Source organism: Gallus gallus, chromosome 1 (genome assembly GCF_016699485.2).
Source record: "Gallus gallus isolate bGalGal1 chromosome 1, bGalGal1.mat.broiler.GRCg7b, whole genome shotgun sequence".
NCBI classification, from domain to species: Eukaryota; Metazoa; Chordata; class Aves; order Galliformes; family Phasianidae; genus Gallus; species Gallus gallus.
In genome coordinates, this window is record NC_052532.1 from 68,711,433 (window position 1) to 68,736,581 (window position 25,149).

The following is a 25,149-nucleotide window of genomic DNA, read 5'->3' on the forward strand; positions in this document are numbered from 1 at the left end:
CAGCTTTTCCTATATGTCCTTCCTCCTTCTTTTCCTGCAATAGATAAAAAACCTATCTCTTATGTTTAAAAACATAACCTCTCTTTAAAATCATGCCTCTATTAAAAACCTCAGTTGGAGATGCTGTGACATTTGATAGACTTGGAAACCATGCCCAGGGAAGACGGATGCGACAGCTGTATGATACCTGAAGGTGCTTTAACAGGCATTCAATAGATAATCCATTGCTCTTACCACACAGCTGTAATTGTTAAGAGATAGATCAATGAACAGTATATAATAAGAAACAGTACTCCAGTCAAATCAAAGAGAGTGAAGAGAAAAATCAAAAATGAGAATTTGAGAAGATCGCTCTTTTGTTTTCAATAAAATTCACAGGAAAATGTGTGAACACTGAACTTTCCCACCCCACACTATTCCAGGCTCTACCTATAACCAAGAGGAGCTTATAGGTAAAGGTAGGAGCTTATTGCTACTCTGCCAAAACATTCACTTTTATGTTCAGAAGACACACATCTCAGAAAGCAGACTTGATGAAGGGCTGCCCGCAGTATGTACAGAAGCAGCTTCCCTGGTCAGTTTAAGTATATGATTCTTAGTGCGCAGATTTAAATGGGAAGTTGCTTTGGCTTCAAGGAAGCAAAATCTAGCCCAGAAATCTCATGGTGTAATACATTAGAAAAATAATATTAACTTCAGTTAAATGCAAACCATATATTTTACTATTTTTTTTTACTGCCCCAAATGTCAATGAAGGTTAAAAAAGAAATAACCTGGTTGGTTTGTTCAACCACTTGAGTGACTTTCAGCTTGTTGTTTAAGTAAAAGGATATCTGCAACATCATAAAAATACAGATTCTGTTTCTCATATTCTCATAAAAAGTGGAAAATGAAGAAAAACGTGAAAGCGCTCAGGGCTATGGTATTTGGTTTGAGGATCAGTTGAACATTTTATTTTGTCTGTAGCGCTAATTATAGATTTGATTATTACATAAATATTGTTTCACGTTAGTTCTGTGGCCAGACTTCTAAATTTAGAATTCACCTTTTCTTTTTTTCCATGGTGTACTTTCAATAATAAACATCACGATCAAGTCTAGGTGTATGTTACAGTATTAAAATGCCTCCTTTTTACACACTCGGTGGAGTCACTGTTACTGTTCTACTATGGCTTAGCTAGTCTGCCTGTAAAAATGAAGGTTTATTTTCATGTGGTTTGAACTTGAACGACCGATTTTTGATGTGTGCTCACCCATAACCATTAAAATTGTATGCAATGGCAGTTTAAATGTTTTATTTTCAAATAAACAGGCAAATGGACTGTTATTTCTATAAATAAGCATACTAACAGAATCGTGCCCAAGTTTTCAGCCTGGGGCAAGAGGAAACCACACATTTTCTGTTTATTTTTGTGGGTTTAACTATTTTAAGTTACATCAGGCCCTGAACTAAAGATATTCTGACATTTCTGGTTACTTTGAAGAAAAAAAGTCCCAACAGTTTCTTAGCAAGTTAGGTCAGCTTACTCTTGCCACTGAGTGACAAGAAAGTATTTTCTGCCACAACAATATATGCAATGTCCTCCTGGATGCCCCTAGTCTCTTCTAATGGAGCTCAAAAGAAATAGGTAGGAAAATAGGAAAAGCGTTGATGGAGGGCCTAGTCCTGCAAGTATGTATCCAAAACTACTTACATGCATAGGGCCACTAAGCCTGATTCTGCAGGAGTATTTGAGAACTGTCCCTGTCTCTTTAACTGAGAACAGATGTTGAGAGTGGTATCAGACGCTCTTTTCTGATCTCCTTTCCCGTGTCCACAGTTTTAACGCATTCGTGAAGGATAAAATGCCAAGGTTCTTATGCTGTCTTTGGAACAGTAAAAGCCAAGCATGAACTGAAAAGCTCAGACTGTGCACTAATAAATGTTGCTTTGGTTTTCCTTTACAGCTAGCTACTTCTAATGTTTTGAAGGAGCAGAAATGGGCAACTATTTGATTTTTTCCCAGTAATACCTCTGCAGCTTTTGCTTAGCCTCAATTAGTGATCAACAGTTGACAAAGATTTGGTTGAGATTTTTAACCTCAATTTTGAATAGAAAAATTCAGGCATCACCGCAGGATTGAATTTTTAGAAGTGTATCAGACTACCTTTTGTAACTGAATGTTTCTGCAGCCCAGAGTTACTCATCTAAATCTCTGTCCAGTTAAAAACAGTTCGACCTCTGTACCCCATCTCTTTGCGGTAATAAAACCCTCTAATAAAAAGAGAAAAATGACTGAAGTAGGTAAATGCAGAAGAATTAAGGATGAGGAAAGCTAATGAACTCAACTGCAATCACTGTGCCAGTAACAGCCTTAACTTAAAAGTATTGATTAAATATCTGAATATTTACATCTTGTACCGAAACCGCTGAAGGCAAATGATGCATTGCAAAGCAAACAGAAGCTGACCTTTGCACGTTTTCCCATCAGGCTGCAGGGTAAATCCAACTGGGCAACTGCATCGTACCCCTGTCGCGGTATCCTTGCAAGTCCGATCACAGCCTCCATTATTGACAGCACATGTTTCTGCAGAATGAAAGAGAAAGAGAGAGAGAGAGGGGGGAGAAAGGGAGTGTAATGAAATGTTCTGGGGGAGGGGAGAGGCACCAACTCTTTGGGGCAATATTACAATATTATGAAAGCAGTCTAAGTTATAAGCAAGCCAACTCAAGCAAGCTCTCAAGGTCATCAGGGCCCACATACTTGTTTTGACTGGTAAATCATTTCCACAAGTCACATTTTCTTTCTCCCTCCAAACTGGTGTTTTTATTTATTATATTTAGCTAGTGCTTTTGAACTGTCTTAGGTGATAGGATGGGTTATTACATATGAAACAAGTTTAAGAAAAAAAAAAAGTGATTGCCTTTAAAAGCAGAACCAAACATTCAGTCTGTTTCATATCAGTCAATGTCTAGCCAAGGCTTTTTAAGGTTCATTTTTTTAAAGGATGTTGTAGGCATAATGAACTTTAAAAAGCAGTAGAAAGCAAAGCAGAGTGCTAGACACGGAACCGAGACTTTTAAATCCTTAGTTAAGAAAGAGTTAATGGAAAATGAACTACATATATCACTTTGACAAGAATCTACATGCCCAATCTGTTCTTACTGAACTACAAGCAAAAGGCATCTGGGTTTTGTCCACTTAAAGCTTTTTGCAAATTGAAAGGAGTTTGGAGTGGGTGGGAGGGCATAATTGAGGTCACTGAACCCATTCCAAGCTGTGTCATTGAAATTTCCCAGTGCTTGTAGTATGTAGAAGGGTGGCTGGGCAAACACAGGCAAGGGAAAGATGCAGTACTTCTTAGCTTTTACAACAGTGGGCAATGGCTATTAGGTACCACCACATTAAGAAAAAGAATCTTCAACTTCATCACACACACACACAAAAAAAAGCGGAGAACTCTCCCTCGATGCCATTATTCTCTGTGACTTGTGTGAGCACATGCGTAAACCTTACACACACATACACATGCATACCCACACACACATCCATAAAATAGATAAAAGGCAAGTGAAACAATTAGCTTTGCTTTGATCCAGAGAATAGCCTGGATGCAAGGATGCCAATTTAGCACGTCAGTTTGAACTCTGAATTTATCTGAAAAGTATTTACTTCAGAGAGTAAGTCCTTTTAATAGTATCTTTTTCAGTTGCTCTGGCTTTGATTAAATTAAAATAGTCTCCCTGCTCCCCCCAAGATGCCATTATTCTACACAGTTCACCTCATTTTGGCTTTCCCTGAAGAGGCTTTGTCACTACCTACTCAGATTTACAGACTCTTATTGCTGAATATTCACAGCCTGTGTCACAATTGTACTCTGTAGACGGGGTCTCACAATACGCTATAGGATATGCTAATAAGGAACTGCCTTAGAACAGTGGGCTGATCAAAAATTGTTTACACAGAACAGAAAAGGCTTTATCTTTAAACTGACTGGTACTAAAGCATTTTTGTTTCAAAGTAGCCTCGGCTAATACCCTCAAGGTGACTGTACCTCTGGAGGGACTTCCCTGCTTCTAAGTAAAACAAAATAAATTTGTTTCTAATTTTGAACAAGCACAGACCTATGTATTAGTTTTGGAATAAGCTGCTGGCACTGATGACCCAGGCTAAAATCAAGGGGTAGGGGGCACACATGCATTAACAGCATGGGACAAAACTTTGCTGTCCATATACATTCATTCACGCTGTACTAGATATGTACACATTTATACCATATATGCTGTATAATAACATCATATAGAAAAAATAATCAGTATACAAATGAATTTGCACACAACTATCAGAAAGCACAGTCAGTAAGTGGACTGCCATGTTTTTGCAACAGATTTCTAAAGAAGGAGCTGAGTCTGCACATCTTTATTTTCAATCCGAGTCCTTGCTTACCTGCGCTCTCCAACAAAATGAATGGGCCATTTTGCATGAGCACAGACCATTTAGGTAGGACTTTCAGGACCCAAAACTAACTGCTTCAATTCTGATTTTCACTTACTTCCCTTGGAAGGACTATTTAATAGCTTTAGAGGCTGACATTACACTTTGGAGAATTCTTTGGTAAAATGAAGACACTTCCATTTGTATATGAATGTATGTGCATATCTTCATATGCCAAAGGAAGAAGTTTCAGATCATTTAGAAGTGTGTGTTTTTTTTTTCCTCACTGGGTACAGTTTAATGGTAGAATGACTAGCTAGGAGTAAAGAGTTAAGGAGTTAAGGTTAAAAACCAGGCAAAAGTGCTAAAGATGTACGTTTGGCATGGCACTGCAACAAGTAGTAAATCTTATGTTAGCAGATTAGCTCTGGCATATGAAGAGTCCTTTATTGCAGTTCATCACCAAGAGATGAACATGAGTAGCAATATTTCTGCTTTCTGGATGACATCCAGTGAAAATGAATTGACACAACAATTTTTTTTTTTTTTTCCCATGGCATGGATGACTGGATCTATAGGGTAAGGGTCATCCAGTGAACAAGAGTTATTTCTATGTATAAATAGAGGGAATCAAGCCAGCTTTTCTTATTTTCACAGAGATTTAGTAAAACAAACCAAAAAGAATAAATACCCTTCAACTTTCCTGGTGAGTCTGACTTTAATACGTGATGAACTCTAACAGAATGAAGATCTAAGTGAACGAGAGGACTTCTGACAGTACCTCCTAACATTTTGGGTAATCAGAGAGATGTACTGATGAAATTCCTTAAACTCGAGGTCACGAGAAAAAAATTGGTAAAAGAAAACAAATGTAAATAGCAGAATGTGGGAAAGAGGTATTACAAACTACATCAAATAGAAGTGCTGAGGCCTATATGCAACATAAACCGAAGTACGTCACCACTTGTGTTTCTGTTAGAAATGACTTCAACCTATTCTTCCCATCTCTGTCAAACTTTAGTATGTATTTGAAATGCAAACACAAGTTTCAGAGCAGAAGCAAATGTCTTATTTCTGAGCTACCATGCTGGAGATGCTATACTTATATGGAAGGGAAGGAAGAGATGTTCAAAATTAGGATTAGGTTCACAATGATATTGATCCTACAGGTCACTGTTTTTCCACTGTTTTTCCGATGTTTTCTCTTACGATGAAGGAGCAGAAAAGAAGTGGAAGACAAAACAGTGGTGAAGTATCGTCTCCTTCTGAATTGTGATAAAGCTCATCATTTTAACTATTAACCTTAACTAGAATTTTAAATCCTGCTCATATCCTTACTTACAGAGCTACTTATATCCTTACTGAAATCCCACCAGAAAATGCAGACAGAAACAGGGATCTAAATAAAAGGAAATCTATTTACATATATAAGGCATTGTGGGACAGCAAATATTCTGTTTTCCACTGTCAGCTCTTTACAATGAAACAGACTCATATATATGCTCCCTGGATTGATAAACAAGAAGAAATCAAATTCATTAGCAACATAACTATGTTTTACTACATCATAATATTTGTTGCTTCAACAGTAGTCCATTACACTACTGGATATGCATTGTTTCTAAACATCCTAGTAAAACAAATATTCTATTAAAAAGTACAACCTTGCACTGTCAGCCCTCCAGCACTGGATTAAGCGTGTTTACTAAGTTAGCAGGTGATGTTACATGGGTATTCAGTACTATAATATGTCAGTCCAGTGCCTGCAAGGGTTTAGCAGAGAGAGACGAGGGCCGGGCTCTAGTTCTGCATCTTTTGAACTAAAGCAGAATCTTTACAAGGAGGTCACAGAGCCTGGTCACTTCCTTCAAAACAGATCTGACATCAGACAGTACTTACTTGGCTTTGAATGCTATTAAATTCCTGAAACTGAATACATTTATCATGATTTGGGAACATTTCTGATGACCTCCATTTCATTTTTTTATGAAATACGTAAAATATAAGCACTCAAAATGTAAGCCTCTACTCAAATCTGGTTTTTAGAAGATGTCAATTATTTCATAAAGTCATTCAAAATCTCCTTTCAATCTTTTTAGTTTCATGTTATCTTTACAGTCAAAAGAATGTAATGTGATTTCAAGAGTATTACTGAAAATCAGATACATCTAGAAATATTTATCATCTACTTTAAAATTTTGGATCAATTTCATCTAAAATTCAAAACAAGCTTTAGAAACTGAGATACGGTGCAAAACAAAATAAATCTACGTATATTTGTGGAGCAGAAGGTAGACATCCGAATATTATAATGTAAAATATGTCTTAGTGTCTACAGAACCTTTTATAAGTCATAAGGTATGGTTCCTGATGACTGGTGAAGACAGCATTAAGAAGGGCAAGTGGGAGGCTCTGGGAAACTTCAGACCAGTAAGCTTCACGTCAAAAATCATAATGGAAGCCATTTCCAAGCTCATGAAGGACAAGAAGATGATTTGAGAATACTTAAAAATCAGCTTACTAAGGGCAAACCTTGCCTGGCTAACAGGATCACCTTATACAATGACATGATTTGCTCTGTGAATAAAGGCAGAGATGTGGATGCTGTTCATCTTAAATTTAGCAAGTGCTTTGGCATGATTTTCTGTAGTATCCTTATGGCCACAGGGATCAAGAAGAGACTGGTTTAGAGTATGGTGAGTGGGTCAGGTCACAGGGACTGTGGAAGCAACAAATTTAAGCTGGAGTTTCAACTTGATATAAAGAAAAAAATGTTCACAAGGAGAGTGGTCAAACATCAGAACAGGTACCCAGGAAGGCTGTGAAATCTCTGTCATTGGAGACATCCAAAATTCAGCTGCACATGGCCGTGAACAATAGGGTGTAGTTGGCCTTTCCTTGAGCAGGAGATCAGATCAGATGATCTACAGAAGTCCCTTTCCACTTACATGAATCTATGGACCAAGAAGACTGATTCACCTATTCTATAGAGACTAAAGCTCAGTTTCACTTTTAATTCACTTTATTTATTTCTGATAAAGAGTACTAGAAGAGAAGAAGGAAAAGGGTAGGACCATGAACACAGCAAGCATCATGTCAAATTCAAGAGCAGAATGCATGTCTGCTCAGTATCAAACTCCTCCTTCTTAGGAATCTGATATTTGTGTATTTCTGATATGCTCAAGTTCTGAAAGTTGGAGCACAAAAGTAAAGATCTAATTTTTTCTTATGTTTCCCATAAGCTGCTGTGTCACCTTTGGCAAATTACTTGGTACTCACATGCAATTTTGTGATATATTAGTCTCTTCATGTAAAACAGAGACAGTATTTCTTATATCTTTTGAAATTAGCACACACGACTGAGAAACATTAAACACCATTGTTTTTATCACTACAGATAGTACAGAAATTACTAGTACTAGTACCAAAATTAAGATACTCAACACTACCCAATATTAATTTAATTTTTGCCCTGACAATATAATATTCCTCCTCAAATGTAACACTTTGCAGAAAAAAAAATAGAATTTCTTCTTTTTCATCCACTCTGCGAGTGCTTTAGATTAGTACAATATGCAACAGGATTCATACAAGAATGCTTCATACAGCAGATGAAGATGCGTCCGTTTTGTCCTAAACACAGTCCATCGTTTTGAGTTGGCTCTAATTATATTCTACATAAACAACTAATCCTATAAGCTCTGGAATGTGGGTACACACCTGCACATATATGCAAAACTCAGTCAACCTGCCAAAGCAGTTGGCATGTTGTTCAGTGTGAAGAAAAAATTGCTTAACATACAACTTTCAAACGATTCTCTTAGAAGACAAACAGGTTTAAAAAACCAAAGATGCTGTAAATGGCTAAAAGGAATGAAGTGGACAAGTAACAACGTCTTTGTTCCATTTTTTTAAGACCTAAAACTTTGGGTGGCACATAAGTGGTGGGCAAGTAAGAAGGTAACTGATGAACTCAAATTTCAGACAGAACTATGCTGTAATTCTGCTCCTCCCACAAGAAGGCTGAGCCAGATGGCAGTCACAAAGAACTCTCAGAAAAAGATGTTGAATAGAACTTGGGTGTTTCCTTTTACTGCCGAAAAGCAGAAGTGCTATTTTGTAGACAGTGTGCATTGTGCAGGCTACCAAGACACCAGGCAATGTATGAAGGTCGCCCCAAAAATAATGCCTTGTATTTATTTCCATGGAAACGACAACAGATACAAAAAACACTAGCAGACACAAATAACACTATTCGATAGAGCAAATTCTCTGCTACAAAAAAAATCTATTTTTCAATATAGTCACCACTTTTAGCTGCGCATCTTCGCCAAAAATACATAAGAGCACGCATTCTGTGCTCGTAAACATCTGCACCAGCACAGGTAACCCACTGTTGCCGTCATCCCTACCAACGTTCAGCAAGTATCAATGTATGTCAATGGGTTCCATTTATTCTGCTGGAGGAATTCAGTGACACACCTTTGCTTCATACTGCACTTCCATGCCAGACACTATTTTGTCATGCTGACCCTCCGCTGCCATCGATCGCATGGCAACAAAATGTAATGGAAGTTGGTTGGAAGCTTCAACCTCTACTGCCACACCACCAACATCCAGCTCTCATGTTGTTGGCCAACATAATAAAATAGGAGACATTACTTTCAGAACAACCCGTGTAGAACACTTCAGTGTAGTCCAGTGCACATCTATACAGTATCAAGAACAAGACATGACAGAGAAATGCTGCGTGGATTTCTGCATGGCAGAGGATGAACTTAATTGTATGTTATACCCACAGCGTATTAAAAGGGTAAAAACACTGTGCTACCTATCAGTGTCAGTTCCCTTTTTCTCATCAATATGCAGCTCTTTCCCAAAGAGCCCGTTTTCCACAAGGCATGAAAAGAAGCGCAAACTTCTCGCAATGAGGTGTTTCTTTGGACAGAGAAGTGGTTCTCTGATCTTTTCAGTTACCCAGAATGGCAGCTCGCAGTCAGCAGGATCTAAAAAGCCCTATCTGTCCTTATCTCAACCCATGAGTTCTTGCACTTAGACCTATTTCTGATGCTCTTCACCATCCCAGTGTGGGGGAGCCTGTAAATACCTGTGTAGTGCTGAGCTGCCTGCTGGTTAAGGCACCACAAGAACATACCCTCTTTTCTCACTAGTTAGTAATTAGTAACTAGTTTAAAGGTAATTGCTCCCCACTTGGAGAGATGGGTTTGTGCTGATTCTCAAATCTGAAAGACCACTGAGGTGTTTAATGTCTGAAAACATAAATCTGGGTAATGTCTGACTTTAAGACAGATAAGGGATAAGGAGAAAGAGCAGTCCTTCAAAACAAAAATTTTTTTCTAAGTTCACCAGATTTCTGTAAACTGTTGAGGCTGAAATGATAAGCAGTAACTACAGCTGAAAGGAGGGCACAAAGAGACATATATTCCCTACCTAGTTCCTAAGACTGGCAAAATGATAACACTGACCATAGTGCAAGGCAAAGCAGTTCATCGCCCTTCATTTGGAATTTGCTTGCAGTAGCCTAAAGCTCACTGAGTCAGCAGAAATAGACTGCTCAGGCTATGCTCCCAAAATGTGTACCACATTACAGGATATTATTTTGAGTCATTGTTTATGTCAGCCAAAGAGCAATTCACATGGAGCAGTCTGGAACTCCAAACTTCAAGTAGGTTACCCAGCTTTGTCTAGGCTACTTGCCCAGAGTAATAATACTCAGAATAAGTGAGTAATAATATTCAGAACATAACTGTATCTACCACTACACTTGAACTGAATATTGCACAAGACTTGAACACAGTATCTTAATACTCAGAATTACTGTCTTAAATTCAGGGTTCAGACACATAAACAAGTCAATCTCAATGTGACTGAAAGCTAAAGACTACAAGCAGGTTGGTAGATTTAGGTACTCTCTGTTTTACCCTGTCCAGGAAGTAGTATGTGGACTACCTTGAGTAGATTTTTCTTAATGAGATGTCTGTGAACTAATATTGCCTAGTAGAAAGACAAACAGGGTTAACCTACTGGCAATTTGTTCCCCAGCAGCACCCTAACTAAAGCTGTTGTAAACTGCCCCTGTGATAACATCCTTATCTATCCTAAAGCACATAAATATGAGTTGATTTGTTCTCATTTAATCCGTAGTGAAACACAAACTGATTCCCCAGGCAACGTGTACAAGATTGGAGAACTTGTATTTCTGAACAAGTGAGGAAAGATGAAAGATACCTTTCGAAGAAAGCCAGACGTCTGGCAATTAGTAAGAATGAATACTGAAAAGCTTAAAAATGCCCATTAATGTTCATCAGATAGGTAGTTAATGTACAAATTGGCATCCTTATCTCATTTGGTTTATGTCCTGCACTGATTCCCAATAGATTTTGTAGTATGTCTCGGCAGAAATGAAATTGCAGAACCGGTTCTAGACAGAGAACTCAGGATGTCAGTTAGTACTGTCTTACATTTTAAATGAGTTTATTTTTAAAGCAAAATCTCAAAGGCCAGGAATTGGGTGAGGTTTTAAGAAGGAAAAAAATACATACTTCAGATTTTTTACTTTGAGAAGGCCTGATCACTCAGCTGAGTGGAACTGGCTCTCTCACTTTCAAGAACACTAAATTCATTCAATTGAAAACAAAAAAGTACGTGAAATCAAATGAGCCCTTAACTATATGCTAAAATGTGTTACCTCCTTTCACACCGAAAAAAGCCTGGCTAAGAGGTAACCTGTGCTCTTATCTTTTCACTCCATGTTGATATCACAGCATAATCTCTACCAAATACGTGTCTATGTCAATTCCACATATATACTGGATTTCTGTTTAGCCCACTCTTCCACTTAACATTTATGTTACATAGAGGAATCTTATGGAATCAGCTTTATGAGTAATGGTATCAGTGGTATATGCAGGTGAACCGCACAGCCATGCCTAACAAAGACTATCCAACTAGATTAAAAAAAAAAAAAAACACTCAAAATCCCACTCAAATTCCAACCAACAGTAAACAAATTCTTTAAATCTGAAACTTGGAAGACAATAAGGCTTAACTTAGGAAAGGCAGTTTTGGAGGAAAATGTGCTGTTGACTATACAGTTGAGCTTGCTTTTAATACAAGGGTATACATGGTTGGGCTAAGAAGGAAATGAATAGAGGATATGTGCTGCCCTCCATAAAAAGAATTTTATTGCAAGTGGTAGTATGTGCGGTATATGATATGAGATCAGGATAGGAGGAGGGACCCAAAGAACAACAAGCACAAGGAGAAACTTAAACATACCACTTGAAATGACTGAATTTTCAGTTAAATCAGAACTATGTTATTCTCATGCAAATTATGCTCTGTGATGCTGAAAGGGTAGAGAAAAAGCATTCAGAAGAGCATAATGAAAGAAACAAATAGCTGTGAACAGAAAGAAGTAGAAACTCAAAGAGCTTCATATTCAGGGAATGAAAAAGGTGAGACAGAAAGGGTAACTTGCAGGATGTGGAATTCTTCAGTCCGTTATGCTTGTCTCCTCATTTCCTTGCAATTTCATGATTGGTAGAATTTTATTTGCATGAAAATAGGATGAGAATTCTGCACTACCACATTCTGAATGTGTGAAGAAATGACTAGGTGAATCTCGCAGTGAATCACAAATCCTGCAGTTCTCATTTCAGAAAACTTCTATTCATCTTCAGGAGAACAGCACAAATTTAAGGACTGTCACTTGACAGATCGCATCAGGTATTTTATAAACACTGGATGGGTCCATTCTGGCCACTTAAAAACAGCACTATTAATTTTGTTTGTGCTGTCTTTTCTAAATAGAGAAGCTGCGTTTAAGAAAAACTGAAATACTCTGAACACTGATAGAGGGCATTATGTCTTGACCTTGGGCAAATCCTTTCATTTAAAATGGAAAAGCAAAACAATGGAAGGTATTGGAAGGAATTCTGGATAAGGTCTGAGACTTTATCATCAGCAAAGAAATGAGGGAAAAAAAAAAAAAAGGATTTTTACAGGAACGAGCACACCATTCACAAACTCAGTGAATAAAAGTGACGAAAGCTCAGGATGAAAGGATCTGACCTTGGGAGAAAGAGAATGCATGAATAACCTCAGGGATTCCTTCCCCTATTTTCTGTGATTTCATACAGCAACACAGAACTGACAGAAAGAGTTAAAGCGGGGTCTTGGTTTCACTGTTAGTAACTGAGTTAGGTATCTTCCTGGCAATATGCCTGTCAATAATATGTTTTAAATGCTTTATTGATTAAAGCATAAGGTTGGGATGCATACAGAGCAGCACATTTGGCTTTCTGACAAAAGCTCTCTGATGGTAAGCATTTCTAAAACAGATAAATGACACTCAGAGAAATAAAGACATATTTTAAGTAATTTGAAAGACCCTTGGGAGGCAATACAACAAAGCTAGGAACTGAAGTACATCCTGAAAAGGTGTTCCTGTCTTAAAGTAATGCTTGGTAGGCTGTAACTAAGTCAGAAGTTAATTGCTTTGAAAGAACACTTGAAAATAAACAGTTGTTTGCCCTTCTTCCTGCTCTTCCGATACAGAATAGAATCATCTGGAAACTATTATTCTGAAAGAGGATCAAAAATAAAGAATCAAGACTATAAAACTCATTATTTTCCACTGGATCAAAACAATCTAAGATTTTCAGAAATTTCCTAATGGAAAACCAGAGTTCATAACAGTTTATTCTGATAGCTTGGTATTTGGTGTGTTACACAGCATGTTTGAAACCCCATACTCATTTCCTATTATCCCGTGTTTACTGAAATGGAAGAACACTGTGCCCTTATCAAGCTATCAGTTATTAATAATGGCTCCAAAAATAGAGCAACTCCACTTTACAGCCCAATTGCATCCTTTGAACACGAGTGGTAAATCACCATGAAAGGGTCTTCAGTATCAATTTCTTACAGTCCAAACAAATGTTCTAAGCAGAACTGCATGCACTTTATCTTCCTATCTCTGAAGATCATTCCAGGCTAAAGCAATATAAAAACCATAGTTTTCACACAAAACTTGATTTTAAGAAAAAAGAAAGACTTTTGACAGAAAACTTGTATCATATGAAAGATGTTTTTAGGGTGGCTTCAACAAGTTCTGAAGTTCTGCAATATTCCTTCCTGAGCCAGACAGGAGCTAAATTTGGCTCTTTCACAGAATCTTGAAATCCAGAAAACGGTGGACTTCCATATGAATCACACAAGTATTGTGTGTCATACTCATCAAGTAATTCAAGACTTTGAAGAAATTATTCACAGTGAACCATCAGAGGAGAGGACTTTGGATGACTGAAAGAATGACCAGTGAAGGTTTCCATGCACATATGATGATATTTTTTATCTGGCAGGAGAAAATCACTTTAACAATGAGACTCTAGTAATCCCAGTTAACTTTGTTGATTCTACTTCCCTGTAGTCAGGGTAGAGTTGTATGTCTCCACCGGCAAGAAAACAGCGATTCGAAGAGATTAAATCCTGACATTCCTAACAAAACGCCAGGCAGGAAGCAACAGCTTGGGTCAGGTAAGCATAACAAACTAAAAAGTCCATAAGAACAGTTAATATATGATTCCTACAGAACAAAAGACGTAATGGCTCCTTACTGTTGTACCAAGTTTATAGTCTTCCATAGAAAAGACTATAACCCTCAAAATTGCAACGTGTCATAGAGAGAGGCAGAAATAAAAAGAAGATAGCATATTAGAAAACTTAGAAGTTTTTATGCTGCTCACATGCATGTTCATACAAGGCATACATCCTTGTAAGTTAAGATCTGAGATTTTTTAGACTTTAGGCCAACATATAACACTGGTTCTTCTCAGCTCTGAAATCCCAAGAATTTCTAGTTGGACTAGGAGAAAGAAGGGTGGCTTATCATATGAACGTGCATGTAGACAACATGTCTCAAGTAAGTGACCGTCCACTTCCCTCCTATGATTATCAGCATGACATTCACAAGTTAGGTGCATGCCATCTTGAGTTCCTGCCTTATGTAAGCTTCCTGACAGATGATCTTCATTTTTCAGAAGCACGGAACGTAGAAGACTGATAAGAGCTGCACAGTTTCAACAAGCCTCTGTGTAGGGAAACTGTAGAAACAGGAATGGTGCTTCAAGTGGCCTCCTTCTGAAAGACTGTCACTAAAAAATTCAGGTACCTTGAACTCCTGAAGTGTATGGTTCAACTCGCTGAGCTGACAGTTCTATTCCTGCTCATTTACAACATGACACTGCAGAAGCAACCTAGGCAGAGGTAAACTCCAGTAGATACAAAGTCCAGGACAGCTCCAAAGCACTTTACAAGCACTTCAGATGACAGTAAAATGGTTTGTAGGGATGTTGGGAGCCATCTTCCAGGGAAGGGACAAGAATTACACTCCTATCTATATGAGGCAGGCTGCCTTACTAATGACACAAGAAACCAGTGTCCAATGGCAAAACCTTGAGATGTCCTGACATGATGACATGAACACATCTTGTAAGGAGTAAATTTCAGTGCACCGTTTGGATGATCTGAAGACATCTGTAGCAACACGATCATTGCCATTCATAACATTATCCTGACCTTAAACATTCAGCATTACTGCACTTCCTTAAGTTGAAGACAGGATCAATGCGATCAGAGCACCATTGTTTTACAACACAATAAAAGGAACTTTGTATAATTGCCTTCTTGAGAGAAGAAGGAACCAATCCTATAACCTCGCAGAACCAAAAGAAGATTATTTTATTGCCAAACAAAGGGATCTTGCAACAGCGACCTCTGAAAAGAATGGAAAAGGTGTACTGAAGGTGAGGGAAGGAAATGCAGCCTTTGTAGAGGTTCTGGAGTTACATGGGTTCAAGACCAAATTAACTTGACTCATTTGAATACTAGAGAGAAAAGGGAGAAAAATGAAATATGGTGCACAACTGGTCCAGCCTACATCAGAAGTCTATCTGGAATACAATTAAGGGCACACTTATTTTCCCTCTAAAATGGCAACTGAATTGGAAGTGCAAGAAATATAAACAAGCTGTAGGAACAGCAAGATGGTGCCACACTCACTGATCAGAGAAAAGTCATTCAGTGACATTTCTTTAATGAGAGCACTCTACCCCGAACCCAACTAATTTGCTATGAGCAGGGGAAATGAAGGACATCTGGATGCCTACCGTATTTCTGATTGTTATGAGAGAAATTGGATGAAAATTCCTTAGAATCACTGGGTGGTTCTAAAGAAAAGTTTCTTGCAGTTTCTGGTTTGCTTCCTGAGTTCTAAAAAATAAATACATCTAACAACAGGGACTGTTTAGAGTGCATTTTATCTATTCTTCTCTATTTAAGATTTAGCCGCAAGTCACAGGACCTCACTGTGACTGGGACAGAGACCTTTCCAAAAGTCAGTATGAGATACAGAAGCAGTCAGTTTTGCTGTAGCAAAAGGAGCTGCACAGGCTTTCATGTCTGACAGCACTCCCACTCTCCCAAAGTATTCTCATGCAAGATTATTCTTAGCCTGGGCTGAGAGTAACTGTTATGAAGATCACAGTCATTTTAATAATACAGCAAATGACAGGGGCCTAGAAGTTATCAACTCAGGTCTTGTAATTGAAAGCATCCTTCATCAGTTTACTAAAATTACATAAAGTCATCAACTTTTCCTACTCTCCCATGACTGCCTACAGCAGGGTCAAAAATCACAGTCCATTTACAAGAGCTGGTAAAGTTTCCTGAGGAGCCCTCAAATACTTTCTAAAGTGGATATTTAGAAAGCATTGGAAGAAACATCGAATTTCATGGAAAGGCACTACACTTCTGAACTGTAGTAAGACAGTAAGACAACTGTAGTAAGACAAAAAGCCATTTTTGGATTTTCTGAAAATCAGAAAACAGGGTAGAAATAAACAATTAGAGAAATCCCTAAACAGGAAGCCACCCACTCAGCTGACATCTACTAATTAAATTTCTTTGCAGCTCCAGTTAATGTTTTTCTAAGGAATCAGTTGTTAAAACACAGCCTGTCCAGAAACAGGAAGCTGTTGCTGATACCCGCTAATACAAGAGGTACCAAAGAGTTAGACAGTGTATTTTGCAAAATGATTTTTTTAATTGTCTCCCTAAAACCTACTTCTAGACTCCACTTGGAACTTGCAGACTCAGTGTAACTTAGGATCTTGTTGCTCATAATGATTTTTTACTTCTGTTTGCCTGAACTCTTGTAAGCAACGTGAACATACCTTCACGCTGGATAATTACTACTATTAGAGGTTGAGGTACCAAAGCAGTGTGCTGTGTTGTTCAGTTTCTCTAAAACATACTGTACATACTGGTAATGGCAGGGTAATCTCACTATTTAGACCTTGAGGACTGGATTTTCCAATGGTATATTGGTCTTTTCCATGTTGTTTTTTTTACTGACTTTCTATGAGACACAGTTTTTGTCACCTTAAATCAATTTAAACAGTGCATCATTAAACAGCAAATAGATACTGTTCACTTGCTAGACCTGTGAATTAACTGCTAATTAACTATCACAGATATTAAAAAAATAAAGGAACATATGACCAGGTGTTCACAAGAGAGAAAACATTTTACCTCCGTATTATCATCTAATACCATTTCTGACTTAGGACACTCCGCCTTTCCTGCATGGTGACTGTCTGCTGACCTACGACTAAGTGGATGGTTTAGTATAGATGGCAAGATAAAAGTGATATGAAAACAGTATAAGCATTGCCACCTACTGCAAATATGAGCCCAGTAATCTGGGCTCTGGTCTTCCAGAGGTGCTTTTTCAGGGTAGGTGTAAATGTTTACAGCCAGAGCTCAGCCTGCCAAGAGCTAGCAGGGCAGACTGTGATAGGCTTAATTCTTTTAAGAAAGGAATCAGCTACCAGGAGGGAACAGAGCAGAATTTTGTTGTCCCCTAATTTCTCCAGTGGGTGAAGAACCCCTATCTTGTATATGGATCATTCGGTACACCTCACCAATGCTCACTATGCTTAAAAACCAACAGAAATATTACATGTGGTGTCTAAGGCATCAGAATTGAAAATACAGAGTAACAAACCACTTGGAGGCCTCCAAAATGCTGGCATCATTCCACAGTCTATGCTATCCTGTGCCCTCTGTCACATGAAAAGAAACTGGCAGAAATGCAGCCACTCTACTCTTTCAATTCCCAAAAGGCCATGCATGTAATATGAAGAAGACCAGCACAATGGTGAGCAGTGGGTTAACTGAGAGAAGCTAAAGAATTATCTACATTGTCCAATACACTTTCTCATCTCTTCACTCTCAGGCTCCAACAACACAGAGAAATAAGCCATGCTTCAGTCTTGAATGAACATAAAGAAGGTCTAGTCATGAGGGAAAGATCTTTCAGTGGTTACTAACATAGCTACACAAAGGAAATAAATCAATTTCCAGTCATAATATTTACATTTCAATCAAAAGCACTGCAAATTCTAAGTAGTCAAATACAGTTGTTCATTTAACACTACATACGTAATAGAACATTGTTTTATATTATCACCATCATCCACTTTTAAGTCAAAAGGCAAGTCTGCAACACATGAGATTTTTTTTAGGAATCCTAGAGCAACACATACACACAAACACACAATTCACATATAAGAAGTAGCTCGCATAAGGTAAGTAAGGTTAATGGCAAAAGCTTCTTTCTGTGCAGGAGAAATTGAACATTAAAGCTGCAGCGTTACGAAAAAAAAGTTTAAAAACAAGAAATGAAGTTGTACAACAGATGAGGACTTAAAAAAAAAAATTGGTGACCTTTTCACACAGATAAAGCCAGCTAAAGAAAAAAAAAAACAACAAAAAACACAAACCAAACCAAAACCAAAAAGACCAAATGAGACCAAAAGAGAACCTCCCCCCACACACATACAGACAAAAGTGAGAGCACAACAAAGGAAGTGGAAGAAAAGTGTTACCCATAAGTAGCCGCCGTTTCACCCGCTTGTCCACATCAGCTACTGACGTGGCATTGTACTCAGAACTCTCAATTGCAGCCTCATCCTTCTCTAAAACACAAGTAAGGGACAAACATGGAGCAGTTGGTTAATCACAAGCCCAATTTTCCACTGCCTAAGACAGTTTCTTGGCATGGCACAGCCAAAGCCAAGAAGCAAGGCATGAAAGCACTAAATCCCCGTTAGAGAGTTAATTCCCTTTGAGACCCCAGGAAAAAATTAATGGGAAACTGGGGAAAGGAGAAAGAAAAAGCGGAGGAGAAAGAATGGCCAACTACAAAGTAATTAACCAGATACATGAAGACGGATTCCTACTGGAGAAAAGACAGCTGACATGAGTGCCCCAGAGAAGAGTTAATGATGGAAATTAAAACTCAAGAATGCTAGTTTAACAAACTATTAAAGACACACCATAAAGTGATTCAGGCTACAGGTGACATCACGATCTGAAGTTGGCAGGAAGAAGATCAAGATAGACAGAGAGAGCAAGAAGAGTCCGGTGATGGATGGGTACGGGTGCAACATAGTCTCATACACATTGACACATCATGGAGAGGAATCAAACAACAGCATGCAAATTGAACAAAAACAACAACAAAAATAAACAAACAACAAACCAAACAAACACAAAAAAGATCAATTTGGGCAGTGCTGGTTGCCTGCTTGTCTATGAAACACTACTAGCTAAACATTCAATGCTAGAAAAGATGTTGCAAGAACAGGGTTTAGTAACTTTATGAGCATGCAGTAAGCAAGACGATGTCAGCAAAGGTCATTGAACAAAGTAGTCTCTGATATCCTATATGTAAGAGTTTCAGACGGCATAATGAGGATTTAGTCTGGTTATGTTTCATTAGAAATACACAGAAACAGTCACAAGTGTGGGAAGAAATGATCGGTAAGTGAAATAAAAATAAAGATTTATCATACAGGAGAGCAGTGGAGAAGCAGCAGATTGGTAAATAAAATGATTTATACAGAGAAGTAATTAGAAAAACAAAAACCAAAGTGCAGGTGGGGACTTTCACATGCAGCAAACATAAAAAAATAGAAGGATAAGTTAAACAAAGACAAAATATGTTAGACAAAGGGTCAAAAAGTATTTCTCTGGTATTGCAGAAGTTTGCATTCTTGCAGTGATGACTGGAATATATACACCACTGAAGACAGCAAACATTGGAATCACTGAAGTGAGGAGGAGGAGGAGGAGGCTGGCAGGTTTTGTTTGTGGCAACACTACATGGTTGAGTGGTAACAAGAAGTTGTTTTGTTTTGTTCTTAACAAGTTCTAGATGGGATCAGGCTGCAATAGAGGCTTTTGTTTGAGTTTTTTTTTTATTATTATTATTTATTTTACTCTGTAAATAATTAATGAACGTCAGTTATCAGACAAGACAGGCAATCAGGAACCATCACCAGAAAGCAGGAATAAAAATGTAAAATAAATAAATAAATATTACAAAGTATTCTAAGAGAAAGAACTACTTAGAGGGAAGAAAATCAGCACAGGCAGTAATATGTGACTTATATCACAAGACCAAGGAATGTAACATGGAGTTGTATGTATCACATTACAAAAATGGGAAAAAAAAAAAAAAAAGTGAAAAACAGGTGCAGTGTACACAGCTTTGGAAACCATTTTTACATGCTGGACAATATAAAACATCAATCTGAGGATATCAGTGAATGCTAAGAAACAGAAGATCAATTATCCATTCAATATAAGCTGCTCTTAAGGCCCTCATTCCTGCAAATTCTCTGCATCTGGAACTGCCACAGACTTCAGGGAGGGTTATTTAAACAGAGGGCCTGTAAGATTGAGCCCCCTGTGTTAATCAAAAAGTACTGGCTGAGAGATCCCGTGAGCTGAGCCATCGCTTGTGCATAACACAGCACGACAGAGTCTAGCACTGAACCTTGTTCAGCTCTACCTCTGCCAATACAGCTCTCGTCCCGTCACAAAATTTGGGCAATCAAACCCATCAGAAGTGAGTGAGGCTCCGTGCAACCCCTGAGTTTCACGCCATGGATCTGACCAAGGGAACATTAAGGATAACTGACAGATTTCCATGGGGTTTAGATCAAGTGCTTTGTCTTTCAGTAGTGACAAAGGAGAGAAAACACGTGCCCATTTTTTTTACCTCAGGAAATTAGTAGGAGTTCATTAAGGAACTGAAATTAAACAAACAAAAACAAGTCAGCAAGATCACAGTGCTTATCTATTATGGATTTCAGGTTTTGATCTGTAAGAATTTTCAAATTCTAACTTGCATTATGCAAAATTATCCCCTTTCATTTAAAAAATGCAGAGAGTGAAAAGAAACTGTGTTACACAAATAATCCATTTTACCATCATAAATGTTTGCACAGCATCGCCCAAGAAGCTTTGCCTCTCAGACAGCTTTTCCCTATCGATAATAGTAGTGAAAGTGTATTGACTACAAGTACTGTACATTTTAGAATAATAAAAAAATACAACAGGGATGAAAGCACGTCACAGTGAACAATTTTTTTTTCCCAATAGCAGCTTAGGAAAAGAAGACCATCTTCCTCACCTTACTTATGCAAGGAAGTCTTACTCATGAAAATGAACAGAAGTGCCGAACTTTCACTCATAACGAAAGTTCTACACCTTTTTATTTTAGAAATTATTAGAGTAATGAAAAGGAACAACAAGTTACAGAAGAGTAACAAAGGGATACTCCATTAACAAACGTTTTAACACAACACGCACAGATGCTCCTCTCTATGTGTAGCACGAGCTTTGCCACTGTGCCTAGGAACTGCTGTTACACACTTCTCTTGGCAATGGTGCTGAATTCCTGTGAGATACAAACATACACACGTGCACGCACACACACACACACACACACATATGTGCACGTGTATTCTATGAGGAATACGAAATAAAATGTGCTGCAGAGAAGTACTTACCAATGCAGGTTCGTCCATCTGAATGCAGGGCATACTTCTGATGACAACCACACACAGGACCAGTATCAGTGTCATCACAGGTGTGCTGGCAGCCTCCATTCCCATAGTTACAGGTTACTAGTTAAGCCCCAAATGAATGTGTATATATGTATACATAAATAAAATGACAATGAAACCAATTAGTCTTGAGGGCCTTTCAGAACACAGAAGAGCAGTAACAAACCAAGACGTAAGACAACATAACATCTGTATTTACAGTAAAGTTTTGCATTCCACACTTCTCCTGAGCCCCATTCTCTTAGACACACTCCTGTCTCATGCCTCAACTTCTGATCCACGCAGTAAAGAAAATGAGGGAAAGAAAATAGAAGCATATGCTACTTTTCCCCCAGTCTATTTGTATTAGTAATTTCAGCTTAGGTGGACATCCACTTTCATCTGTTCCTAAAGGCTTCATGTTTCTTATCTGTGATGTATATGGCATAAAGAAACGAGCAGTCTCCAATACAGACATATTTTCAAGTCTATTTACAGCCTTTCTCTTTTCCTTCTTAGCTTTCTAAGTGGAGGAAGCAGAGATAAAACAGCAAGAACAGAATTACATAAGACCTGAAATCTATTATTTGAAGTACTGGTCCTCCTAAAGAAGATGAACGTTTAAAAATAATGCAGGAGTTTTCTCCTCTGAGACAAAAAATACAGGGTAAGTATGGCCCTGTGGTGTACTTGGCCTCAACTAGGGACAGGGTGCTGGAGAGGTCACTTTTGCCCACAAGCATACAGGGCAAAACTGCTTTCAGCAGTTTATATGTTGTCAGATGAAAAAACACTAAAGCAAGCATATTTTCCTGACAGGTAGAGTTTTGAAGTTTGCAAGAATTAAGAGATCAGATTTGATTTTTTTTTTTTTTTTTTTTGGTCACATGATGGATTTAATTTCTGACAAAACAGCTTTTAAATATTAAGCTGATACACAATGGTTCTAATATGCCCTTGTTTCATTTAATTTTTTGCAATCACATAGCTTGATGCTGAAGGAACCAGTTCTAAACTGAATTCAATATGTATTTTTTATGTACAGGTAATTCAGACTAGGATCTTTATGGATATGTTTCGACTGCCAGATACAGGGGAAATTCAATGCATCATTATTCAGTTATATTATAAATTTCAGAGGACTTGGATGTTTTGTTACAGTAGTTTAAATAATGACTCCTATTAACCAGAAGGAAGTTACTCATACAGGTCTTTAGCAGAATTTTCTTCTAGATAAGAGAGTTTATACAAGAGCCAGGGCAGCAAACTGGATTATTAAGTAAACTCAAGATAATGGTTAATAGGATTTTAAAATCACGGATCTAAAAATCTAAAGTGAGGCTCATTGCTCAACACTATGCCTGTCCTCTTCCACTTCTTTTTGTCCGTTCTTAGATTTGCAATTATTTTTGGCACATCTTTTTCTCGTGGCTCCCTCTCTATTTGCCACATTACGTGTGCAACGTAAAGTAACACTTTTTGCTTAATCTGAGGGTAAACGAAATACTGTTTTGCAGCCCAGCTGAGAACTAGCAGAGTGGTGGAATCAGCTGGCTGCATCTTGAATGCATACATGAGCTGCTCTTCTGGCTGGCTATATTTGAGATGTGATCAGGCAGGGGCTGTACATGATACAGAACGCAGCTGCTTGCAATTTCCAGAGTAAAGGCTGCACACCAGCAGAGCTAAGCCAGGATAAGGTGATTTCCATTTAACTATCCTCCCCTCCCCCTTGACCTTGCATGCCTCTTGGACTGCTTGGAGATTCATTCAGTATTTCTATTCCTGTTGGACTGCACTGCCATCACAAATTAAGGTGCGGTTTATGCTAGATGTTTAAATACATTTCTAACAGTATTTTTATTAACTATTTCAAAGTGCAATAAGCATCAAAGCATGTATTTTAAACAACTGGACTGCAGGGATTATTTTTGGCGTTCCTTGCTTAAAAACCTCCACGAGCAGAGATGAAAGTATCTTAACGCGGTTGCTCTGATTCTCATATATAAGGGTATTTTCCTTACTATGCTTTTCTATGAGAAACTGCACTACTCTGATGCTGCTTATAGCACATCCTGCAGAATCACACACTTGTTTTATAGTTTCCCTGTGTACTAAAATTTCAGTAACATTAGTTCCAGTTCTACTCAGTCAGTAAACATAAGATTTATGTTGTTCATTCAAATGTCCCTTACAAATATTTGTAAATTATCTTTCTGAAGGATTTGAGTTTCTTCTGAGACTTTTGTTTGTTTGTTTGTTTTAAATCAACCCAAGTCAAAATTCTGGAGCTTGACAGCTCAGCAGGTGAAATTGGTAAAAAAAAAAAAAATCCATTCGTAAAATATGTCATGTCAATTTCCTTCCAGCCTTAATTCTGTGACAGTGACACAGTGAGAAGTTTCTCTTCCTTAGAGAAAAAAAAAGAAACAACCACAAAAGTATTTAAAAGCAGGGAGGTTGTGGATGCCCCATCCCTGGAGGTGTTCAAGGCCAGGCTGGATGTGGCTCTGGGCAGCCTGGTCTGGTGGTCGGTGACCCTGCACATAGCAGGGGGGTTGAAACTACATGATCACTGTGGTCCTTTTCAACCCAGGCCATTCTATGATTCTATGATCATCAGAAAGCATTAAAGCAAATTCATGAGAAATTCTAAAGAGTTGTTTAAAAATTTATTTCCTATCAATATGGATTCTACAGCTATGTAGTAGACTATGTGTGTGCTCATTCAGAGTCTGTGATATCGAAGAAGCAAACAAAAAAAAGACAAAATGGTGTTATCTGACAGACAGAGATCACTTTCCAACACTACAGAACAAGTTTCAATTGAAAGGATGGACAATAGTGGTTTAGCATTCATGTATCTTAAGTACAATGAAGGTGCTGAGCTCCTTCTCTTAGCTTTTACGGCATGATAGTTGAGTTAAAATATGCGATACACAGATTTCTGAATAGGTGAAATCTTCACATGGCTTTTCCATATCTGAGGGAAATACTCTGCGCAATTAGCTTACAGCAGAGGAGCTGAGGGAAGGCCTGATGGCGGCTGCAGCTCCTCACAGGGAGCGGAGGGACAGCACTGAGCTCTGCTCTGTGTGACAGTGACAGGGCCCGAGGGAACGGCATGGAGCTGTGTCAGGGGAGGGGCAGCTGGGGGTTGGGGACAGGGGCTGCACCACAGGGTGGTGGGCTGCCCTGGGTAGTTTAACATCTTCCATGTTAAAACAGTGGGAACACAGAAAATACCAGAATTCAGCCCTACTCTGCAGCCTAGATCTTAGTACTGAGCTTCCAGTGCTACTCTGATCTTTGATATCATCATTTTTCTCATGTTCAATCTAGCATGTCCACCATAATAACTATGTGGAAAATATATGACTAAATATCAAATCTAGTATTTAATATCCATCGACCCCCAAAAAATCCTAAGACAATGACTTCCTGATCATGTCTGCATGTAGATGAAATATATACCATGGTTCAAATGCCAGAGATTTGCAACAAACTAGAAATTTTGTACTTGTAATAAACTACATAACATGGCTATCCAGCATATTGATTGGGCCAGTACATTGCAATTCCAGATGAAGAGCAGCAGTTTTTAACTAACTTGGCCATTAAATGTATGATTTATATAAATAAATGGGTGTCTCTTTGTGATAAATCTATGAATGCAATACTGTTTGCACTATTCATTCTAGCACGGCCTTACATTTTTAACATTCTGGAGATCTTTGCACTGACAGCGAATAG

The 25,149-nt window shown here is 38.2% G+C and overlaps 1 protein-coding gene across 4 annotated transcripts in view; it reads right to left on the reverse strand.

The window, feature by feature from the left end:
• SCUBE1 (signal peptide, CUB domain and EGF like domain containing 1) overlaps positions 1–25,149 on the reverse strand; it is a 207,272-nt gene that overhangs the window by 71,020 nt on the left and 111,103 nt on the right. For 2 of the 4 annotated variants that reach the window (XM_015291272.4, XM_015291268.4), the window contains exons 6-8: positions 21,361–21,477; positions 18,388–18,477; positions 2,450–2,566 (exon numbers count right to left, since the gene is read on the reverse strand). In XM_015291272.4, coding sequence (XP_015146758.1) covers positions 2,450–2,566; positions 18,388–18,477; positions 21,361–21,477 — 324 coding nt within the window. The remainder of the gene's footprint in view (positions 1–2,449; positions 2,567–18,387; positions 18,478–21,360; positions 21,478–25,149) is intronic. The other 2 variants (XM_015291284.3, XM_015291278.3) reach the window with 1 other exon arrangement.